The following is a 20,859-nucleotide window of genomic DNA, read 5'->3' as shown; positions in this document are numbered from 1 at the left end:
CAAAAAAAGAAAAACAGGAAACAAAAAAAAAACAGAAAACAAAAAAAAACACAAAAACAGGAACCCAAAAAAAAAAAAAAATAAGAGAAAGGAAAAAAATAAAACCTAAAGAGGATAAAACACGTTGTCAATGACAGCAGCGGAAAAATCCACGTCAGGTTGATGGGTTTTCCTCCACCTCCTTGCCACAACTTGCGGCATTCCGGAGGACATTCATTAGATGGCAAATGCAGAACAGACTTCCGCCTTATAAACTGGAGCTGATGAAAATTGCTCACATAATTCTCTGGCATATTCTCCATGAATTTTGATGGCATTTTCATTCTCCCTTCTCGTTGAGTTCATCCTTTATGAGATGGTTTCTGGATTGGGATTTTGGGAATGTTTGCTGGGATGCCAAAGTGATCTGGGTAATGATCTTGAAATTTAGTACGGAAAAGGTTTTCTTTTAACATATTTTTGGATAGAAAAGCTTATCATTACAAACTTACAAATTACAAACCATAGGTGTAATATTTCTATAATTTCCTATATTTCTGAAAGCAATTTCTGTAATCCTTTGCAAGTACTTTAAGCCCAATGAAGTACCACTTACTATACGATTCCATGTTTCTATATCTCTGCTGATTTTCTGAATTTCTTGTTGGCTCCTCGTTTGGGTCTTTGGCAAGTGGTAGGCATAAAGTAAATTCCTTGAGCGGTTCCATTTGGATTTTATGACCGACATTTTCATAGGGCCATTTGTTGGGCATTTCATTTTTTTCTTCTTCGCTTTTGGCCCTCATCTTGTACTTTTTTTTTTTTTTTTTGGCATCTTTATCGGGGAACACGCATCATTGGCTTGAAGGCCTTTTCGCACACCCAATCACGTAAAGTTTATGATGGGTGTTTGGTGTTTTTTTTTTGGGGGATTCCTAGGAATATATCACCTATGACGGAGGGACACAGAGCAAAAAGTGCCATAAATTCTCATCTATCTTTTCGTTACAGTTAGACTTTCGAAGATGCAGACGAATGTGCAAATCGACTCGAAGAATCTGCGCAGCACCGATGACAATTTCCGTTCTCGTGGCCATCACATCACCATCGAGGTGAGTGCCCACTTAACACATGTCCTTTGATATGGCCAGATATTCTGGCTACAGATGATATCCCTGCCAGGATCCAGGGCACACCAGCAACCAAAACATCCTTGCTCCTCGCATTTCAAGCATATTAATTACAGTTCAAAGTTTTGGGCCCACCCAACTCCAAGGCACCGCCGACTGTCTCTTTTTCCTTTGGCCATCAAAATTGAATTGCTCCGGTTGCTTTGGGTGATTCCTTCTTGATGGCCAGACAAGGTTGGAACTTAATTAATTATGGCTAGATGCGAGGAGGATGCTTCATATGTGATGTGTGTGTTTGTGTGTCTGCGGCTCCTGATTTGATTTGTTTGTCTAAATGATGTAGATGGTCATTAATTCAATTTACCATATTTGGTGAACACACTTCTCGAACGAAAATTTCACATTTATTTTGATTGAATTATGTCGTAAAGTCTATGGCAAAATGTCTCATTATACAAATAGAATAATAAGGGTAGGCTTATTTACATGGCTAAGACAAGCTTAAAAGTGGTTAAAGCTTGTGATTTTCTAGGTTTCTTGAGTGTTCTTTGAAGGGTAAAGGGAAGTTCTTATTTGAAAAGGAGATTAAAAAGAGGAAAATGCATGCATTAAAATATTTATATTGAAATTATTTGAGGTATAAACTCGATTTGTTATATTTATTCAAAACATTAGAAGGGGGCTAGAAACTAAGTCCTTTGGTTCCTAAAACTCTTCTAATATTTTGAATATTTACTAAAAACAATGTAAGAAATTCGAAAAGAAAACCTTCATAGAAGTCAAATCATCTCAGTATACTAGCATAATCAGGATATATAACCATTGTGAACATTATCATATCATCTTATCAAGTTAAGATCTCAAAAACCTCTTTAAACACTTTTCAAAAGAAAGTTCAACTTTCTTTCCTAGCATATGTTGACTGGGTGAATCAGTGAAAGCTTTTCCCAAGCACAGTCTGCGAAAAGCTTCTCTGCAATATGTTCATTTGAGAATCAGACATGGAAAGTTGTTTGATATTTAAACAATAACTTCAAGCAAATATTAGTTACAAATCTATCCAATGGTTGATACACCATCAAATATAAAATCCCTTTCGATTAGATATAAGTTTTTCCTATACTTTCTCTAAAAATTAAACACAACTCGAAGAGAAGCAACAAGTGTCAATAGCAGAGAGTAAATCCTGAGCTTTTGCAGCCTGTGCGCATGCGCATTTTCTCGAGCTTAAAGCTTGCGGGTAATGCAGGAAAAGCTAGAAAGCTCGTGCGCAGCATCAGCTGCTCGTGCAGATTTCTCGGCGAAAATGGCCATCTGATTTTTGTTTTGTTCACCTCTCCCCCTGAGGGAAAAACACCCCGCCAGCTGCTCAATGGCTTTTCTCAATGAACCTTTTTCCCCGCCGAGTACTGGCGACGTAAGCGGCGGGGCGGGGCGGTGCGGTATGAAGCGCCCGAGCGTGGGCGCTGCTTTTCCTTTTGGCTTTCCGCTTTTTTGCTCAGTCGCTTGCAACATTTTGGCGCGTGTTGACATGCGAAAAGTTCGGTCCGCGACGGGCGATTCCAACGCTTCTTAGCCGTTATCCATCTTATCCGTTTCAAAAAGCTGCAGCAAACCCAATTCCATTTTCATTTTCCACACACTTGTTGTCGTCTCTCTTTTTGTTCCAGTGTATTGCGTGTGTCTATCTGAGTGTGTGTGTGTGTATGTGTGTGCCTGTGTGTGTGGCAAGAAAGTAATTAAAAAAGTAAATTCTCCACCAACCGCCGCCAATAAAGTTCAGAAATTTTTCGGTTTTTATTACGTGAGTGGAAGCCGGCGTTTCGAGTTTGGCGCGTAAATAACTTCAGGAAACACAAATCAAAAATCAAAATAAAGGATATAACCTACATGGTAGCATTGCTTACATTCGAACATTGTATTTATAGAGTGAAAATCTCTCTTTTCATTATCCTTCGAAATGGGATTATTAATTTAGCCATCAGACATCCGAGTTTCCCAGTAATAATTCCATCGTAATTGCCATTTAGCCAAGCGAAGGACAGTGAAATGTGAGAGGAGGTCCTTTGTGTCTGTGACTGTTGCTGTCTCTCTGTGCTTTTCGAAATTAATATATAATATTTTGCACGATAACAGCTGTCGAGCTGTTGAGCATTGTACCCAGTTTAACTGCCGGGCAATCGAGATTATTAATCAAGTCGAGGCACACTCGAGGCCATTGCATTGGGGCTAACTTTCTGCTGGTAAACAGAACAGAGCGCAACAAGAGTTCAAGTGAACGACAGTTTCGAAATGTTTTCTTCAAGGTTGTGTAAACTTTTCCAGCAGATTTCAAAATACAAGTGGCAAAGTTCTCAAAAACTTGTTTCGATAAATGCAATGAAAAGCAACGACGGGAAAGTTGGAAGTGGGGTTAATATAACGATAATAAATAGGTTTTTAATGTTGTGAACATTAATTTTTAATAACATCTCGACTAATATGGATACTATTTTGTATACCTTTAATATCTTTTATCTTTTATCTTTTAGTTTATCAAACTAAAACATGGTTATCGATCTTGCTAAAACTACGCTTAGATTCATCTGTATATTATTGCCTTATTCCATAAAAGTGTATGCCTTGAAACTGCAGTTTTCTGGCTATCTGGCAATAAGAAATAACTCTCTTAAACGCTCCGATTATCTTCGAAGATTGATTGGCTACATTGAAAAATGTCCCGCAGGCATTTTAATTTATTTAGCATACTTTGTGGGGCTTTCTCTGGCTATAGTATATTACTGCAGACCTTGACAATATGTCATTTTGGCTACGGGCAAAATTTAGCCAAAATGAAATCAAGCGAACCATGGCGAGGCCTTCACCCCCAAAAAAGAACCGACGAATGACATTGGCCCTGACCCCTGACCGGTGGAGGTCGAAACTTGCAGCTTGTTGAATGCAGCTGGTCGAAAAATGTGTAGTGGAGTCGCCGGTTCATTGGGCGATGTTCGTGGCTGGTCGTGTTTCCAAGTTTTCCTCTGGCTGAATAATTGTATTTACATTTATTTTAAAGTTAATGTGTTCTGGGGAAGTATTTTAAACTGACAAGAGGTGCTTCTGTTATTATCTAGTGAAGTTATCCCAAAGGAAAACTCATGAGAAAGTGAGAAAAACTCTCGGGAAAATGTGGTACTTAAGAATACTCATGGCAAAGAAAGTTTGTAGAAACCCATTGTAATTCCTAAAGGGTATGCCCAAGTCGACTCCCTTTTAATAGCTCTTTAATAGAGTCATTTCTGGCAGCACTTTTATTTTACTGGCATCGCTTTTCTGCTTTGCCAAATCAAATAAAATTGTTTTAAATGGCCAAAAGCTCATTGAGAGAAGGTTGCCAAGGGTTCGATGATTCCGAAACACAGCCCCTCCTTAAATTCACTTCCCCCCGCCCCCTACCACCTTTTATTTTCGCACGCCTCTGGGCAGCGGGGGTCACTCAACTTGTTCGTGGTTGGCACTCAGTTTGATTATCATATTACGTTGGTCCTTTTATGGGCCAATGGGAAAGAAAAGGAAGCCGTTTAGGCCCCCAGTTTATTATTGAAAGCCAAAGAGCATTTTGGCCAGTCGGAGACCTTCACCTCCCTTTTTCTCCTTTCTCCATTTTACCAAAGATTTCAGGACTAGTATCCTTATTGAATTTTGTGTTGATTTGTTTGCATTCGGAGGCCATCAAAGTTGTTGTGAAATGTTGGGAGTTTTTGTTTGTGGCCCAAAACGCTGCCAACCGCAAATCGCGTTCAGTTTGTATGTGTGTCTTTGCGTGTGTGTAAGGATCCTGTATCCTGAATCCTCTACAAACATTTTGCCACACACACACACGCGCACACAGGCTGGGACATACATAGTTTTTAATGCTGTTGAAACTTGTCACTCTACTTATAATCAACTCGATTAAAACGAAGCCTATCTTTTGCCGACACCAGGACACCATCCCAGAACCAGCTCCTGCTCCTCCTCCCTTGCCTCCTTAGCTCCCAGTGTTTTTGGCAGGCAATAAAACATTTGCAGCCTGCTTTCAGGCAGGTTAGTACAGTGAAGAGTGCCTAAAAGAAAGCAGTTTTATTTGTTCTTTATGTGTTTTATTACAACTTTTATATAATTTTGTATATCCCCTTCAGTTAAGTTTTTCTAATTCAGCTTAAAGTACGACCAATTGGCTTAAATGTGTGTATAATATGCGTTGTGGGAAATTATACAGTATGTTGGTTAGTTTTTCAACAAGTTTTTCAGCTCACCCACTTTAAATTCCCACTTAGCCAACGGCCACTGTGCATAATTCCAACCTGCTGAGTGGCCACCAGGAGAATTCCTTCGTTCGTCCAACCATCAGCCATCGTCCTTGGTCGCCTTCGCCTTCCAACCCTTGTGGGTTTGTATGAAAAGTGTGCATCTATTTTGTCTTCTTTGGATAGGATGGGAAAGGGCAGGGCAGGGCAGGGGCAGTACACACTAAACTGGTCGAGGGGGGGTTGGGGGAAACTACTGAATGCTGTCCATTGTTGTCTGGCTACCTTGGCTTGCCTGGCTGTTCCATTGTCTGTTTCTTGTTGTTATATTCTCTCTCTTCTCTTTTCTCTTCTCCTCTGGCGAGCTGTGCGTCATGTGCGCCACGCCCACAATGGGCACCGCCTTCTGGTGCGACTGGTACTGCCACCGCTAACGCCAACGCCAACGCCACCTTACCACCCACGCCATTTGTCCTGGTCCTCTCCTTTTGGCCTTTGTCAATGTAAACAATTTAATTTGCTTAGTTGGCGTAATATTCGCCATCAATAAAGAACTTTGGGGTCTTGAGAGTGTGAGGGTATGGGGCGCACAATGACTATCGATAACAGAGGCAAGAAGCAGAGGCATAAGCCGTCGAGCAGTACCAAAAAAAAAAAAAAGTGCGGAGGAGCAAGGGGCAAGGAGAAGGCGGCCAGCTCGTCTCGCGTCTCGTCCTTGTGGCTTTCACTTCGCCAGCGTCTGCAATCGAGTGTTGAACGCACTTCAAATAAATCGTAGCCCGAAAAAAAAACAATATACAACCAAACACGCCCACTCGTCAAGGTACACTGTGAAAAATCTAGTCATTATACGAAACAGGCTGGGGTTTTTCTTTTGAAAGACTAAATAAGGTTTCCTCTTACATATTCTGGATTAGAAATGCCTAAAAAAATATTTATTTTCTAAAATATTTCTGGCCTTCGAATAAGTGATATGGAAATTGTAAAATATGAAACATTTTCTATGATAATATTTTCATAAATTTCCAAGACATACCAAGGAAACCTTAGTGTTTCTCAGTGTTTTCCACCAATATTGTTGAGACTATTGTACAGAGCAGCATTAAATCCTTATGGCCAACGTCTTTTGTGTGTGGCAAAGTCATTCAGTCAGTCTGTTATTCGGTCAGTCTGTCAGTTAGTCAATCGGCCTCTCACTTGTTCCCACCACTCTGTCCATTTGCATTTCCATTGTGACCGCAATTGCGGGTAATTGTTAATCTCTTGCATTGATTTTCCGCCCCATGCGCACCCATAGTTTTTCACCCGTCCACCCGCCTGCTCTACGGCGTCGTAATGATCCGATAATCAAATTAGCTTACAGCAATTGACCAATTGAAGTTTCTCTCCGCCATTCAGCGAACTTCCGTTTCTGCTTCTGTTTCGGCTTCTGCTTCTGCTTCTGCTCTTTCCCTGCTGAACTTTTAATTGCAGTCGTCCAACAGAGCGTATGATTAACATTGCACCAGCTAAAGAAAATGAGCGATAATTGCAGGGGTGAGTGAGGGAAATCGAAATGGGAATTAAATAATTGTAATGTGGAGCAGGAAAGGCAAATTATCCCCCGATAAATAACATAAATATTTATGGTTTCCTTTTGTACAGTCCCAAAGGTTGGGGAAAAAGTAAACAAATGGTGCTTAAGCTACGGCTTGGTGATAATTTATTATATTAAATTAGCAAATTATACAATTTTGATAAACATTTAATGTTATTATTGACAAATTTCATGGTGACTTAACACAGGAAGAACACCAGTTGTGTGTACAGCCACTTATTAGATCTCCATTATCGCATAAAAGTTTGTAAATTAAATTAGTTTCTAAAGACATAAACGGCTTAAAACTAGATAAGAAGAAGCCTTGCCATGGCAATAGGCAAAAGGTTTCAAAAACTTTACATCCCACCTCCGGCCCTGCCCGCTTTTCATTTGATTTTTTGGCCATAACAAAAATTTCCATCGATGGCAGCTTTCATCGCCAGACATTTCACCCACTTCTATTTGCTGCGTTATTAATTCGTTTCGAATGAACTGCTACAAATGAAGGCCAGCTATAGAGAAGGTCCTGTGGCATCAGGATTCAGCATTTAGCATTCAGGGATTCAGAATTCAAACGAGCCTGCGTTAGACATCAAAGACAGTGGCAGTGGCCGCCTGGCATCTATAAAACATATATACAACATATCATAAATAACAAACAATTATGCGGGCAGTGGCCAAAAGGGATTATGCAAGTCCGAACGGGAAGGATGTCAAGATGAGGATGCGAGGACGAGGCCAGCTGCCTGGCTGGTTGGTTGGCTGGCTGGCTGGCTGGCCGGCCAGGAAATGCGAATGATTGTGGCAACACACAGAGCACAGGTGGCCAGCAGATAGATGTAAAGGATTTGCTCGGGCCCCGAGCTCTCCTAGGCAAATCAAGAATGGATAAGTGGGGAATCCAGCATTCAGACAGCCTGTCAGCCGCCAAACTGATTTATGCATTTTACCCAGGACCTCCCCAGACTCCCTTTTTTCTTCGACTGCACACGAAAATTGCTTAATTATGTGTGCCGAGCTTCGTTTAGATAAAGTCAAACATTAATTCAGACTCTTTAAGCAATTCCATTTAATTTTCATTAGCAAAAGCCGCAAATTAGAAGAAACTTTTCTCGCCGACCGACCGAGAATCCCGCCTCTGCTCTCCTCTCTCATCTCTCCCCCAACCCATAAAATGCCAACCATTTTCATGAATATTAAAATATTCAAATTCAAATTGTTAGGGGGCCGAAAAAAGAAAGTGAAGTGAAGACGAAAACGAAAATCTTCCTCAGACTGCCTGGAAAATACTCTCCAAACCTGAGACAAACATGAAATTTGAAATTCATAGACTGCGTGGCTGTTACATTTTTGCGGCTGCAATTATTAACATTATTTACTCGGCGAGAATTTCAATCAGATTTTAAAGAAGTCTAGAAATACACTGGGAGGATTTTTACTTACCTTCCTAAAATTTATTTCCTCACAGTTTAAATGTAGTTATTTTCTGTATTTAAATCTAACAATTTAGTCCCGTTTTTCCTTTATTTTTTCTTCACTTTTTGGCTTTCCAATTTCCCAAAGTGTTGCCTTAACCATTTGGTTAAAATGTTTCTGGAGGCCAACACAGTCTCATTTTTCATTGTCAGCAAATTGGCCCCGGCTTAAACGGCCGGCTTTAGTGTCGATTTTAATTAGAACCCCCTGGACTTGGTACCCTGGTCTGGAAAGTCAGGACTTCATGGATTCGGTCATGAAAACGGAAACCGAAACCGAAGCCAAAAACCAAAACCCCAAACCCCAAACCCAAAACCCTGAAAAACCCAAAAGACCGAACCGAAACCAAAACCAAAAACCAAAACCAAAACCGAAACCCAAACCCTCGGGGCCATGGGCGACATCACATCACTGGTCAGCAGGATGGCAGGATATCAGGACATCAGGACAGCAGGACATCAGGACAGGAGGACAGGACATCATTACGGCGGCTTTGACCCCCCGAAAAATCTTAGCGGCCCTGGCCATAAATCAAATAAACGCCGACTAAGCTGAAAAACACAACAGGACCGGAAAAAAAGAAGCTGCTGCGAAAATATCCGCAAAGAAAATACAGGAAAAACAAGAAGGGAAATGTTCTGTCGTAAAACGAATTTTAAATACCCTGGGAATTGTGTTATTCTAGAAATGTCCTATGAGTTATATCAATATCTGAAGGCTAGGATAAATTGACTTTTGATTATTACAAATATTTATACGGCAAGCTTAAGATTTTCTTCCTTACCCTTGTAACTTCTGGTTAAAGACTTCTGACTTAAGACTATATCATAGAATAGGGTCAACTTATAGTGCATTCGAATATAAGTCAAGCTATAAAAGGTTATAACTCATAATTGATTGATATAGAGTTCAAATTCTAGCTGAGTATAAATCACATTTCGAGTATAACTCATACTTAATTCAAGTCAAAGCTTAATCGATTTCCTAGTTAATCCTGCATGTAATACTTCTTTTTAGATTACAAATTATATATTTCTAATATGGTACAGCAATGGTAAAGGTCCTAAAGCTGCTAGACAGCCACTATGACCTTTCCCTAGGAAGGGCAATATACAAAAACAAGGCCAAATCCGAATTTAGGGCCAACACAGGATGTTGGGGGAATGCTGTTGGATTGGGGGACAGCGGTAGGGTTTCCATCTCTAGGTTCATGGCCAGAGCACATGATAAAAATTGACACCATCGCCGAGAGGACCGATTTGGCCAGAATGCCCGGCCGTAAAAGGCCTCCGGACTATGGACTCCCGACTCCGGACTACGAACTTTTGCCGTTTTTGGGGCTGTAATAAAAATGTCGTTGCATTAGTGTCTGAGAGTGCGTTGAGTTCAGACTTTGTGCGTTTGTCTGTGTGGTGGAGGCGTAATAAAAATTTAGTATGTGTCACATTGTTGCCCCTCCACCCTCGGCCATTTCGCCACCCTTTTTATTTCCTGCATTAGCCCTGACCGGAAGTCGGCACTTTAGAGCCTTACTTTTATTGTGCTTTTCTTGGTCGTTCCTCGTTCTCGCTCCCCCTCTCTGCGTTTTCTTTGGCGAAAATTTGTACTGTAGTATGGGGAATATATTTCGTCATTAGGCCATGCAGATTAAGTGTTTTTATACAACCTATTTGCTTGGCCCTTTTGCGCTTTTTTGCTTTTCTTTCTTGCTTTCTTTTTTTCTGTGTTTTTGTCTTGATTGATTCGATTCGATTTGACTTAATTCACGCATATTAATCATACGCCCCGCGGCCCCATTTTCGGCAGCAAAAAACAGAAAGCAGAAAACAAAATCAAAGCCCAGGAACAAGGGCGAGAGAAAACAAATCAAGCCAGAAATCTTGTTCAAAATTTCAAGGCATTTAGCAAAGTAAACAGCCCTCGAGACATGCTTGAAAAAGTAATTATGCATGGGATAGTGGAGCTGGATTTGGATGGATAGATGGATAGATGGATAGATGGATAGATGGATGAATGGATGAATGGATGGTTGGATGGATGGGGGCTTATCAACTGAGGAACTTCCTAGTGTTGGCCAAGGCTCATTGAGTTGGTTTTTATTAATGGCAGGCGGGCAGCCTTGGCCTGACTATTGCATGCTAACTTGATTAAACATTCCAAGTTTTCCAAGCTTCGAAAACTTTATTTAAAGTTTGCTAGTTTTGTATATTAACAACAAATTAGTTATGTTTTAGTCAGCATTTAAAACTGATTTATCTAATAAGTGAGAGTTTAAGAGATGTTAATAGATCTCCTTTTCCCACAAAACAGTTTCATAAACTAAAATATTAATTATTTTCTATATCCCATCTTATGTAGCGTCGATCAAAGTGTGTTAAACTTACTCATAACTAGTTCAACTGTAATTATTTTTATTCCCAAAGCCAAGTACTTGACTGCTTCCTGATTGAATCATAACTTATTAATTTTCTCACAGAGTTTTCCCATTTTTTTCCCTGCTCCCCCCCCTCGCTCCGCTTGCCCTGTCATTCAATTAAGGCAAGTTTCCCAGCGGAACTAGTTCCACGAGTTATCGATGTGCCACGCCTTCCCTCTTTTTTGTAACGCCCATCGCTTTGGTGGGTGGATTGGGCAACGTTTGCCGTTATTTATTGATTACGTGTCATATCACTCATACGCGCCGTTGTGCGCCCCTTCGTTCGATTCGATGCGATGCGATTCGAGTCGATTGAAATGTAACGCAAGTGGAACGTGCCCAGAAGGATGCGAGGTGGCAGAGAAGGATCAGGATGCCAGCATCCTGTGATGGTTGCAGGGTGGTGTGGGTTGGGTGCGGTGAGAGGTCCAAAAAGGCGGCCATAGAGGGGGAGTGGAGTGGGAGAGGGAGGTCTGAGGGGGCCGAAAGGACATGGAGGCATCAGCAGCCAAACGAAACTTGTGCAAATAATTAAGTGCGCTTAAGTGATTTGCTCGACATCGACATCGAGCGATGACTACATGAAGATGACGATGACGATGATGGTGCACTGTAAGAAAAATATATATAAAATTTGATAGAAAATGGGAAAATCTTTTTGAGAATTTGGAAAAGAAGTATTAATTGCGGCTAAAATGATTAGAGATTTGAATATCCATGAAAATAAGTTGCAAAATCATGTTTCTTTGTGAGAAAACAGAACAATTTCTTTGCTCTTTAAAAATATAAACTTAATTCTAAGTTCTCTCTGTAAGAGAAATGAGGATATCACAAACGATGACGTTGTGTCAGCGGCATAAATGGGTCAACAATTTGGCCATAGAAATTCTGTGCGTGGCCTACAAAGTCAGTTATGTTTGTTTATAGGGCTAAAAAGTTCTTCAAGAAGTCAGACACTTAATCGACTAAAGAAAGAAAACAGAAATTTAGCCAGTACAAAGCAGTACTTGATAAAGATAAAGGCAAAGAAAAGCATGAAACATACTTCAATCTACTTGAATACTTTTTTCCCTTTTGAAAATGTTGTACAAATTATATTATGGTTTTTTGGGTTCAAATCTGCTGGCCATGTTTCCATTCGAAATGGCCTGAAATCTACACAATCTCTTGATTCCTCAGTTTCCTTTCTTTTTTTTTCTTGGCCTCCTTGGAACAACAAGAAACCCAGTGAAATAACCTGCGGCTCTGCTGTCCTCTTAACTTGAGTTGGCCATGGAAAGCAATCAGCGAGTGCTACTTCTATTGCCGCTGCTGTTTACTACTAGGATTACACGGGAAAAATAGAAAATCTAAAATGATTTTCATCTATTTTCATGTTTATTACATTTTCTTGATGAAAGAAATCAGGTCCAGCAGGAATTTGTTAACCGAAAACCTGTTTTACATTTCGAAACTCTGAAAAATGTTTCCACAACTTGGAAATATATTCAACTTTCATTTATTTCTCTCAGTGTCCGGCTACACTGGCACTGCAAGACGCTGGGGTGTTGTCTAAATTTGATCAAAATACCAAAAAAGAAAGAAAGGATAGGAGAAAGGGAACTTTCGCTTTCTGTTTGACTGGGCAAATTTGCTCAAATTGTTGAAACAATCCGTCAATGCCGACGGGTTGTCCTTGGGAATCCTGGGCAATCCTTGCCCTGCCATCCTTGCACAAACCGAAACAGCAACTGAAGCTGTTTTTTATGGTTCTCCATGTTTTTTTTTCCCTCCTTCTTGTTCTGTTGCTATAGCTATAGCTATAGTTGTTTGGTGCAGCGGTAGCTGCTCTCGTAGAAAATCCCAAATGGCCCGCAGCTGCTGCAGGTGGCCAGGGAATTGAGCCAAGGACATGGAGTGGGCGTGTAGGAGAGGCGGCGGGCAATGTTCCGAAGGGCAAGGACGATGAGGGATAAGTTTCCAGAAGGAGGAGCTGCCAAAGCAAAAGGAAGGCAGACGAAGGTCGCTTGTAGGTTGTGGCCGCCGAAGGTCAACCCACAGCAATTAATGCTGCAGACTGCAGTTGACCCAAAACACACATATTCTTTTTTTTTCTCCCTGTGTGTGTGTGTGTGTGTTTGTGGTGTCACATTAAAAATGCATTTCTCATATGGCGTCAGTCGAGTGCAAATAAATATGTGAATAACTCAAAAGCGCATTTTAATTAACTTTCGCTGGGCGAATATCCACCCTTCAGACGACCTTCCGCTCAATTAAGCGCCCAATTGCGGCATCCGTGACATCCGAGCTGCAAATCTGTGGCTAAAACATGTCAAACGATCCAGCCAGAGCGAAACTCAATTTGCATTTGGCATACGGTATGCGGCATGCGGCTTAAAAAAAGAACACTGCCCGAGGAATGTTTAATAACAGGCTGGCAAATAAAGTTTGTTAAATTTTGGGAATGGGAAAAGTCAATAAAGAAATGGTTATGAGGGTTGTCAGAAAGGTTTTTAGTAATTAGAAATCAATTTAAATATTTGTTATAGAAATTATAAAGGGAATTTTTGAAAATAATAACAAATTTGTAGACATTTTTGTGCTTTAATAGAAAGATTTTCAGTTTCAACTTTAACAAAATAGAAACAAAGTTCTCTTTCTTAATTTTCTGACTGGTATGCATATCATAAACTCTAAATTCCAAGTCATTATTGTAGTTAAATAAAATCCCCTAACAGACAGTTAACTTTTCTCACCCACTGTTTGACGTCCTGACAGCCAGAATATTCCTTTGGAATTCCCATTAAATGTTGTATTTTAGACTCGGTTTCCAGGCTACTGGGACATGTGGCTCCTACTCCTGTTCCTGCCACTGCTACTGCTCCTCCACATTTCATCCTGCATTTGCCCAGCTTAATTTCAATCGATGTGAGATGTAAGATGTGCCTTATTCAGAGGTCGGAGAGACCCTTAGGGAGAAGTTGTAATTATGAGCGATTGGCGGAGCGAAGCCGCAGCAATTGAAAAGGAGGAGGCGCAGTGTCGCCAACTTTGGCACTTTAAGTGCTTCCATCTAAGACCGCGCCACCGCGCCACCTCACCAGCTAGCTCGCCCATCCAATCCTCTACAGCTTCTCAATGCAATTTAATTAAGACCAACAAAGTGGAAATTTCGCGCCCTGCGAGAGAGAAAAGCGGGAGGCAACTAACGAAGCGTGCCAAACATTTTTCCTCTGGCCCGTCGTCGAAAAGTTCAAATGAAAATTAGAAGAAAAGCGTAGGAAAATTAAGCCAAAAAAAAAAAGAGAAGAAAAAAAAAATAAGTTGGTCAAAGCAGCCAAAGCGGAAATTATGTTGCGGCCATTTCTTTATTTTTCTTTTTTTTCAAGGGAGACAAAGCCGTAGGGCAAGTGGGGAAAAAATATATATAGCCAAATTAAGAACTGGCCAGGAGCTGTGCTTGCCTTGCCCACTGCTGCTAATGGCGCTTGAACGAGGCCAGAAAATAAGTAAATATACACAAGAAAGCCACCGCATACGGAACTGAATCTGAGTCCTGAATCCGTATCCGGATGCCGGATCTTGATGGCCACTGGCTGGGAGTCCCTGTCAATTATTTGCATTTTGCCATGGGAAACTTGACAGTTGAAAGCGTTCTCTCAATTGCACATGGCCGGCGTTTAGAGGAGGGGGTTTTTGGGTTTTTGCATTTTGTGCACTTGCGATGCACTGAGGCGCTCATGCATAATTTCCCACTCCACTTTCTCCGGGACTGGACCGAAAAAAAAAATGAAAACCATTTGGTTGTCGGTGCCACCATGTTTCCTCCTCAGTTGGTTAAGGTTAGTGGTGGGCACTGGGGGAATACCCTGGAGAAGGCTTAACACCTTGTTTATGATTCATTTTCAATTAGATTGTAGTTTATAATAGTAAAGTTCTGTGTTCTTATTGACAGTTTTCCCTTCCAGCTAAAATCTGTTCAAGTTACTTCGTCCCAACCCAAAAAGTATGCTACGTTTTTCTGATTGAGCTTCCTTTTCGAAAGAGACCTCCTTTTGATTTAATTTCTCATCCAAATGGAAAGTATTTTCAAGGTTTTCTTTTTTTGAAATAACCCTCGACCATATTTGCTTGCTAATATAATTTTCTGATGCCAAATTAAATAAAATCCAGTTGCCACATTCGGTGGTGTGGGAGAAACACCTGTTCTGATTTAATTACCATCTCTTGCCAATCTGTCATGTATTCCCTCCCATTCACCGATACCCTGTCTCGACTGTCCCGTGGCAAACCAGCTTGGCTGAGGATATTGGCAGCAGGGCTCGCCAGGGTTAAAGGGGAGGGCGTGACAGAATCTGTCGAGATGGGCGTGGCAGTGGAAAGTCATCCTTTTGTGAGATTATGTCAAATAGTTTTTGTGTTAAGGTTTAAGTTTTGATTTGGGTTATTTGTTAGATTAATTGTGTAATTATGGTTATTTGAGTTTTATAAAGTTAAAAATTGTATTTAAATTCCAATTAAAATATGAAATATTGACCCACTGTGCGTCGGGGACATGTATGTGCGAAATCCGTTGACTGCATCTGGTTTTAACTTGGCTGAATCCTCGCCTGAATCCGAATCTGAATTCTTGTTTCCGTTTTTCCGCGTTCCGGTTGCATAATTACGTATGCAGTGCGTTGCTGGGCCCATTTTTTGATTTGCATATTAATGCTGATGATACGAGTGTGCTGCGTCCCCCTTTTCTGCTGCTGCTGCTGCTGCTGCTGCTTTTTTCTTTAATTTTTTGTTTTACATTCGCATATCACGCATGCGCCTCGTTGTTTGACTTGGGCCCATTATGAATATTGCGTATTAAAATGCAAATTAAAGCCAAATTAGCAAGTGCGTGGGCAGTGGCTTTTTTTATTTTATTTATGGCCATGGTCCGTGACAGTTTAAACAACCTTTTTTTTTTTTTTTGGACCGCCATCATTCAATTGTCAAGTCGAATTGCTTTTCAATGGAGTGCCGCTGAGGACACACATACTTGATAACTTCCCGTGATGGAGGGAAAGTTTACACCTTTCCGGCATTTATCTTTTTTACTTTTCTTTTTTTTGATGAACTCAATCATTTTTCCATTGAGAAAACCATCGAAAAGTTTTGCGCGCAAAACAACACAAATTTTTTAGTCCAAAAGTTTGCTTCGGTTTCGGTTTATTTTTCTTATTTTCTCGCTTGCTGTTTTTGATGGCCCGTTCAAGTTGAGGTGACACATTTTTTTCCCGGCGCCAAGTAAATGTAAAAAAACAAATACAATTTCACAGCCGTTTAGTTGTCACCTTAGGTGCACTGTAAAAAATAAAGGGGCTATAGGAAATGTCAAATTTAAGCAAATAAAAGAAAGGTTTGCTGGAAAACTATTAGCCTTATTAAAAATGTTCATGAAATTTAAGTCTTTGCAAGCCTTTCAGAGAAATTCTTCAATTTCTTAGGGTTACAATTTCTTCTGATTATTTTAAGTGCAAAAGCACTTGATTTTTGTTGCCGTGTGGGTTCACCTGGTTGCTGTTCTGGCTCTCGTTCTGGCTTTTATTCCATCTCCCTGGCTGCTCGTAAAGCGTGTGTAATGCCGTTAATACAAATTTTCAGCGTTTACAAATTGCGCATACGACGCGTGGTGCTGGTGGTAAAGGAAGAGGAAAAGGTGGGCATAATCATTGGGGACAAACAGACGTTTCAGCTTTGAAAATGGAATTTTCAACGTGTCAGCAGCAGCCGCCTTGGGCCATATATATATATATGTATATGCCTGTATATGGGTATATAGCATATACATAAATATATATATATATTTAGATCTATACAATGCTGTTCAAAACAATAGGGTCTCTTAAGGCAGTTAGCATTAGAATCTTCAAGTAATTGTTTCAGTTTTTAAGTTTTTATTAGAAATATAAAACAGATAAGTTCTTTATTTCTAAAAAAATACAAAAATTCCATTATTTCTTCACCTGAAATGCCCATAAAATTGATATTGGCTGTCAGAATCTGAAATGGTTTTCAGTTTTATGTTCAGAACGAAAAGCATAAAAAAGTTGCATTCAAGGTTTTTCACAATTCCAAGAAAAAGAATTTTCAAAATATTTGATTTTTTTGCAAGGGGTACCCCTTAAAAAATGTTAAAAAATTCAAAAAAAAATTGTTTTTTGAAATTGGTTAAACCTGGTAGGCAACTTTTTTAAACGTCAAAAAATATTAAAGAAAATACCATTCCCATTCAGATAAAGTCATTTTTGACTGTTTTATGCAGGTTTTATTGACAAAAAAGGTGGAAAAATTGGTAAAGGAAAGTTAAAATTTTTCTTTTTAGAAAAATGTAATTTCTCCCTCCCTAGGATGTCTATAAAATTGCGCATGGTTGTCAGAAACTGAAATGGTTTTCAGTCTTATGCTCAGAATTAAGAGAACAAAAAAACTGCATTCAAGGTTTTTTAAAATTCCAAGAAAAAATTTTTTCAAAATATTTGATTTTTTTACAAGGGGTACCCCTTACAAATTTTTCAAAAACTCGAAAAAAATAGTTTTTTGAAATAAGTTAGACCTGGTAAGCAACTTTTTTAAATGTCAAAAAATATTGATACAAATACTACTCCCAATTAGATAAAGCCATTTTTGGCTGTTTTATGAAGGTTCTTTGGCAAAAAAACGTTAAAAATTGATTAAAAAAAGTTAATATTTTTGATTCTTGATTCTTGATATTTGATAAGATTCCTCATGACAGTCAGAAACTGAAATGGTTTTCAGTTTTTTGTTCAGAATTAAGAGCGCAAAAAAACTACATTCAAGGTTTTTTAAAATTCCAAGAAAAAGTTTTCCAAAAAATTTGATTTTTTTACAAGGGGTAAAAAAAAAAATTTCTTTTTGGTATATTGTAAAACCTGGTAAGCAACTTTTTTTAAAGTCAAAAAACATTTCAGTAAGTACCACTCTTATCGAAATAAAATAATTTTTGGCTGTTTTATGAAGGTTTTAATAATAAAAATATGAAGAAAATTACCAAAAAACTAAAAAGCAAAGCTATTAAAATTACCTTTAAATACAGCTAATATCTTGAACACCACTGTATATAAGAACTGTCAGATGTCATATGTCTTCTCGGGTTTTATTGACAGACGTGCCGGGTCGCTGTTCTCCCCCGCTCCCTTGAGAACCGCTCGTCATGTTTAATTAGAATTGCGGATTATTGGAATTGTTGTTTGTCAGCATTCCGTGTTACCCTGTAAATTTCGATGACAACAGCTCGAAGCTGGGCAATTTCATGGGGAATTCGATTTGCGGGGCCTCAATTTAAATGCGATTTCAAGCAGTTAATTCCGAATTGATGCCCGCCAGCCTTGGATTACGCAAATGCAGATCAAAGGAGTGGATTTTTTGGTATTTATCTTGATGTTTCTTGATTGCTTTCCAAAGAAATCGGAAATGATGTCTGATGGAGTAGGTTAGGAAGTCTGTTGGAATGGGAAATATTCGTATTTGGTTATGTCAAACATGATGTTTATATTTCTTTTTAAACTATTTGTTGGCTTGGATTTAAGATGGAAAATTCATGGGCTTACATACATTTTTAATCCATGATAATTGGGCAATAAGCTAAGGATATTTTCTACATCTCTTCATAACTTTATTCAATCCATTTGTTCTGCTGGAAAAGTTGATCATAAAACCATACCTTCCCCTGTCAGTTTTCCCTTAATTGTTATTGGCAACTTTTGTGGGTTTTTTTTTTGACCAACTTGCGGTTTCCATCGGCACGCGCCAATGCCAATTAATAGTTCAATATTCCCACTTGGGCTTTGATTCACTTTTTCTCTGTTGAGCTGTCACTACCAATTAGTATACCAATTAAAAAAGTTTCGTGGAATTTTGCTGCAGCTTTTGTTCTCCTCTCTGCCAAAAAAAAAAAGAAGAAAGAACGACGACTGCTACGACTGAACACCCAGTGAATAATAACAATAATAATAATAGTCGTAAAATATTAAACAACCGCCAACCATAACCGTAACCAACGCTCAATAATACTTTGGCAAAAAGTACAAGCAACGATCGGAAAAATATATAGTATATATAAATACATATTTAGTTCAGTAAAAGTCAGCGGCATGTCGGTCGATTTGAGTGGACAGCAGGAGCCGACCATATCGGTGATAACCACAGTTCCTGTGGCACAAAACGGTGGCGAAATGGACGCCCTGCTGCTCGGCAGGATTGGGGTGAGTATCGTGTGAAGTTCGAGGTATCCGGGTTACCGGGAATCACTCCCCATGAATCACCCACCCACACTGCCTCTCCTCATCCGAACAAACAGAGAAACCACATACAAAAACATTGACTATTTCCCCTCACTAAGTAGCAAAGTGCGTGATGTTCACTACCAAAAAAAAAGTTGAATAAATAAACCAACAAACTGCCAAAAATTAATGATAACTAAGAATGGCAAATACCCTTGCAGAGAGGAAACTGTAACGTGCAAATTATGATCAAAATTAATGCCTAACAGCCTCTTTCTTTGTATAAAAGTTTGCCAAAGTCTTAAATTAAATCCATAAAATAATTCATTAACTTTAAAAGCTTTTCCTTACCTAAAAATATCTGCAAGACATAACTTCTCATTTCGAATTTAAGTAACTTAACTAACTCTAATATGATCTGCTGGAAGAGATAGCTAGCTCTGCAAGGGTATTAAATGAAAAATGAAAATGAAAAGCATAAAAGGCAAACCAAACTGAAGCGCATAACTTTCATTGCCTTTTGCATTTTAGCTAGACAAATATTTGGCTTGGCTTTCCTTTTGCTCTACTCTATACTCTTTTTGTCTGTTCACACTTTACCTCTCGACTACTTAAACTAGTTGGAACGGCTTAGTGGGCGTTAACAAAAAACAAAAAACAAAAACAAAAACTATAAAAAATATATAACTTTTCTCTGCTATTTTGCTCTGCTCACACAATTTTTTGTCATTAGCTGAAAAGTAGTTGCAAGCTCTCTCTCACTTTCTCCTACAACGATTACTTTTAGCCATTATAGCCTAGGTTTAAGCTTCCTACCACAAAAGTAAGTATTTCCCCCATCTAACTCTTTCATATATATAAATATATATATAGTTTGGAGGCGTCTCAATATATATCTGCTATTTATTTGAATGAGCCAGGTTTTTGGCCATTTAGTTGCCTTTCGACCAGCTGTGCCTTAACTTTACTTTCACTTCTGTACTTGGAAAAAACCTTTCAATTAAAAACCAAATGATAAATGTCGAATGAAATTAGTGCTAATGAAAAATGGTTCTGAATATCCACAACATTGTCGACGAAGGTGATTGTACCGCAAATGAGACAAAGGTAAAATCGTTTTGCTAATTAACTTCAACATGCTAATGAATAAATCTGATTTTAATTTGAAAATGTTTGCTAGTTATTGTTGCTTTTATTTGGCCATTGTTTAGTGACATTTTCACAGCTTTAGTTTTGGTTTATATCGATGATTTGAAATAGATTCTAGGATATAGTATTATCTTTCATAGCTGAAAATTTTACTTGAAATTCGAAGCCTTTTTGCCTTTCTGGCTAATTGACAATATTCATTTCATTTTTAGCTTGAAGCCAAAATATCATTTTACTCTTGCCAACTTGGGGGTCTTTCTTTTCTGATTCGACCGAGGTCTTAACTGATAATGAGAGTTTTCCGCTTTGATGTGGCCAACTCGATTCCAACTTGGCCCCAAAATGTTAATTAAGCGGCTGGCTCTTGTTCCCTGTTTTCCACATTTTCCGGGCTTTTTGCCATTTGCCTGCCTGCCTGCCTGCCCTCCTGTCCGCCTTCAACACAATGCACACAATTTCCATTTTAGTTTTCCCCGCAAACTGCAGAAAGTTAGTCAGCGAGCAAATAAATTGCGGAGGGAAAGCCACAAAACAACTGAAAGTAAGTGCAAGTCGGGCTTTATTGGGTTTTCCTTTTTTAATTAAAAAGCCAACGAAACAAAATTCAATC

General features: G+C 39.2%; 1 protein-coding gene across 2 annotated transcripts in view; it reads left to right on the top strand.

Moving 5' to 3' along the window:
* The first annotated feature begins 842 nt into the window (after window positions 1-842).
* The window catches only part of LOC108103484 (inactive dipeptidyl peptidase 10), an 81,255-nt gene continuing 61,238 nt past the window's right edge, over window positions 843-20,859 (top strand). Inside the window, exons 1-2 of one of the 2 annotated variants that reach the window (XM_041819223.1) lie at window positions 2,641-3,002; window positions 18,745-19,082. In XM_041819223.1, coding sequence (XP_041675157.1) covers window positions 18,972-19,082 — 111 coding nt within the window. In that variant the 5' untranslated portion in view covers window positions 2,641-3,002; window positions 18,745-18,971. Of the gene's footprint in view, window positions 1,092-2,640; window positions 3,003-18,744; window positions 19,083-20,859 lie in introns of those variants that run through there. The other variant, XM_017208990.2, reaches the window with a different exon arrangement.

This window comes from Drosophila eugracilis, unplaced genomic scaffold (genome assembly GCF_018153835.1).
Source record: "Drosophila eugracilis isolate 14026-0451.02 unplaced genomic scaffold, ASM1815383v1 contig_496, whole genome shotgun sequence".
NCBI lineage: Eukaryota > Metazoa > Arthropoda > Insecta > Diptera > Drosophilidae > Drosophila > Drosophila eugracilis.
Note: the sequence above shows the minus strand (reverse complement) of the source record. Positions and strands in the feature narration are given on the sequence as shown.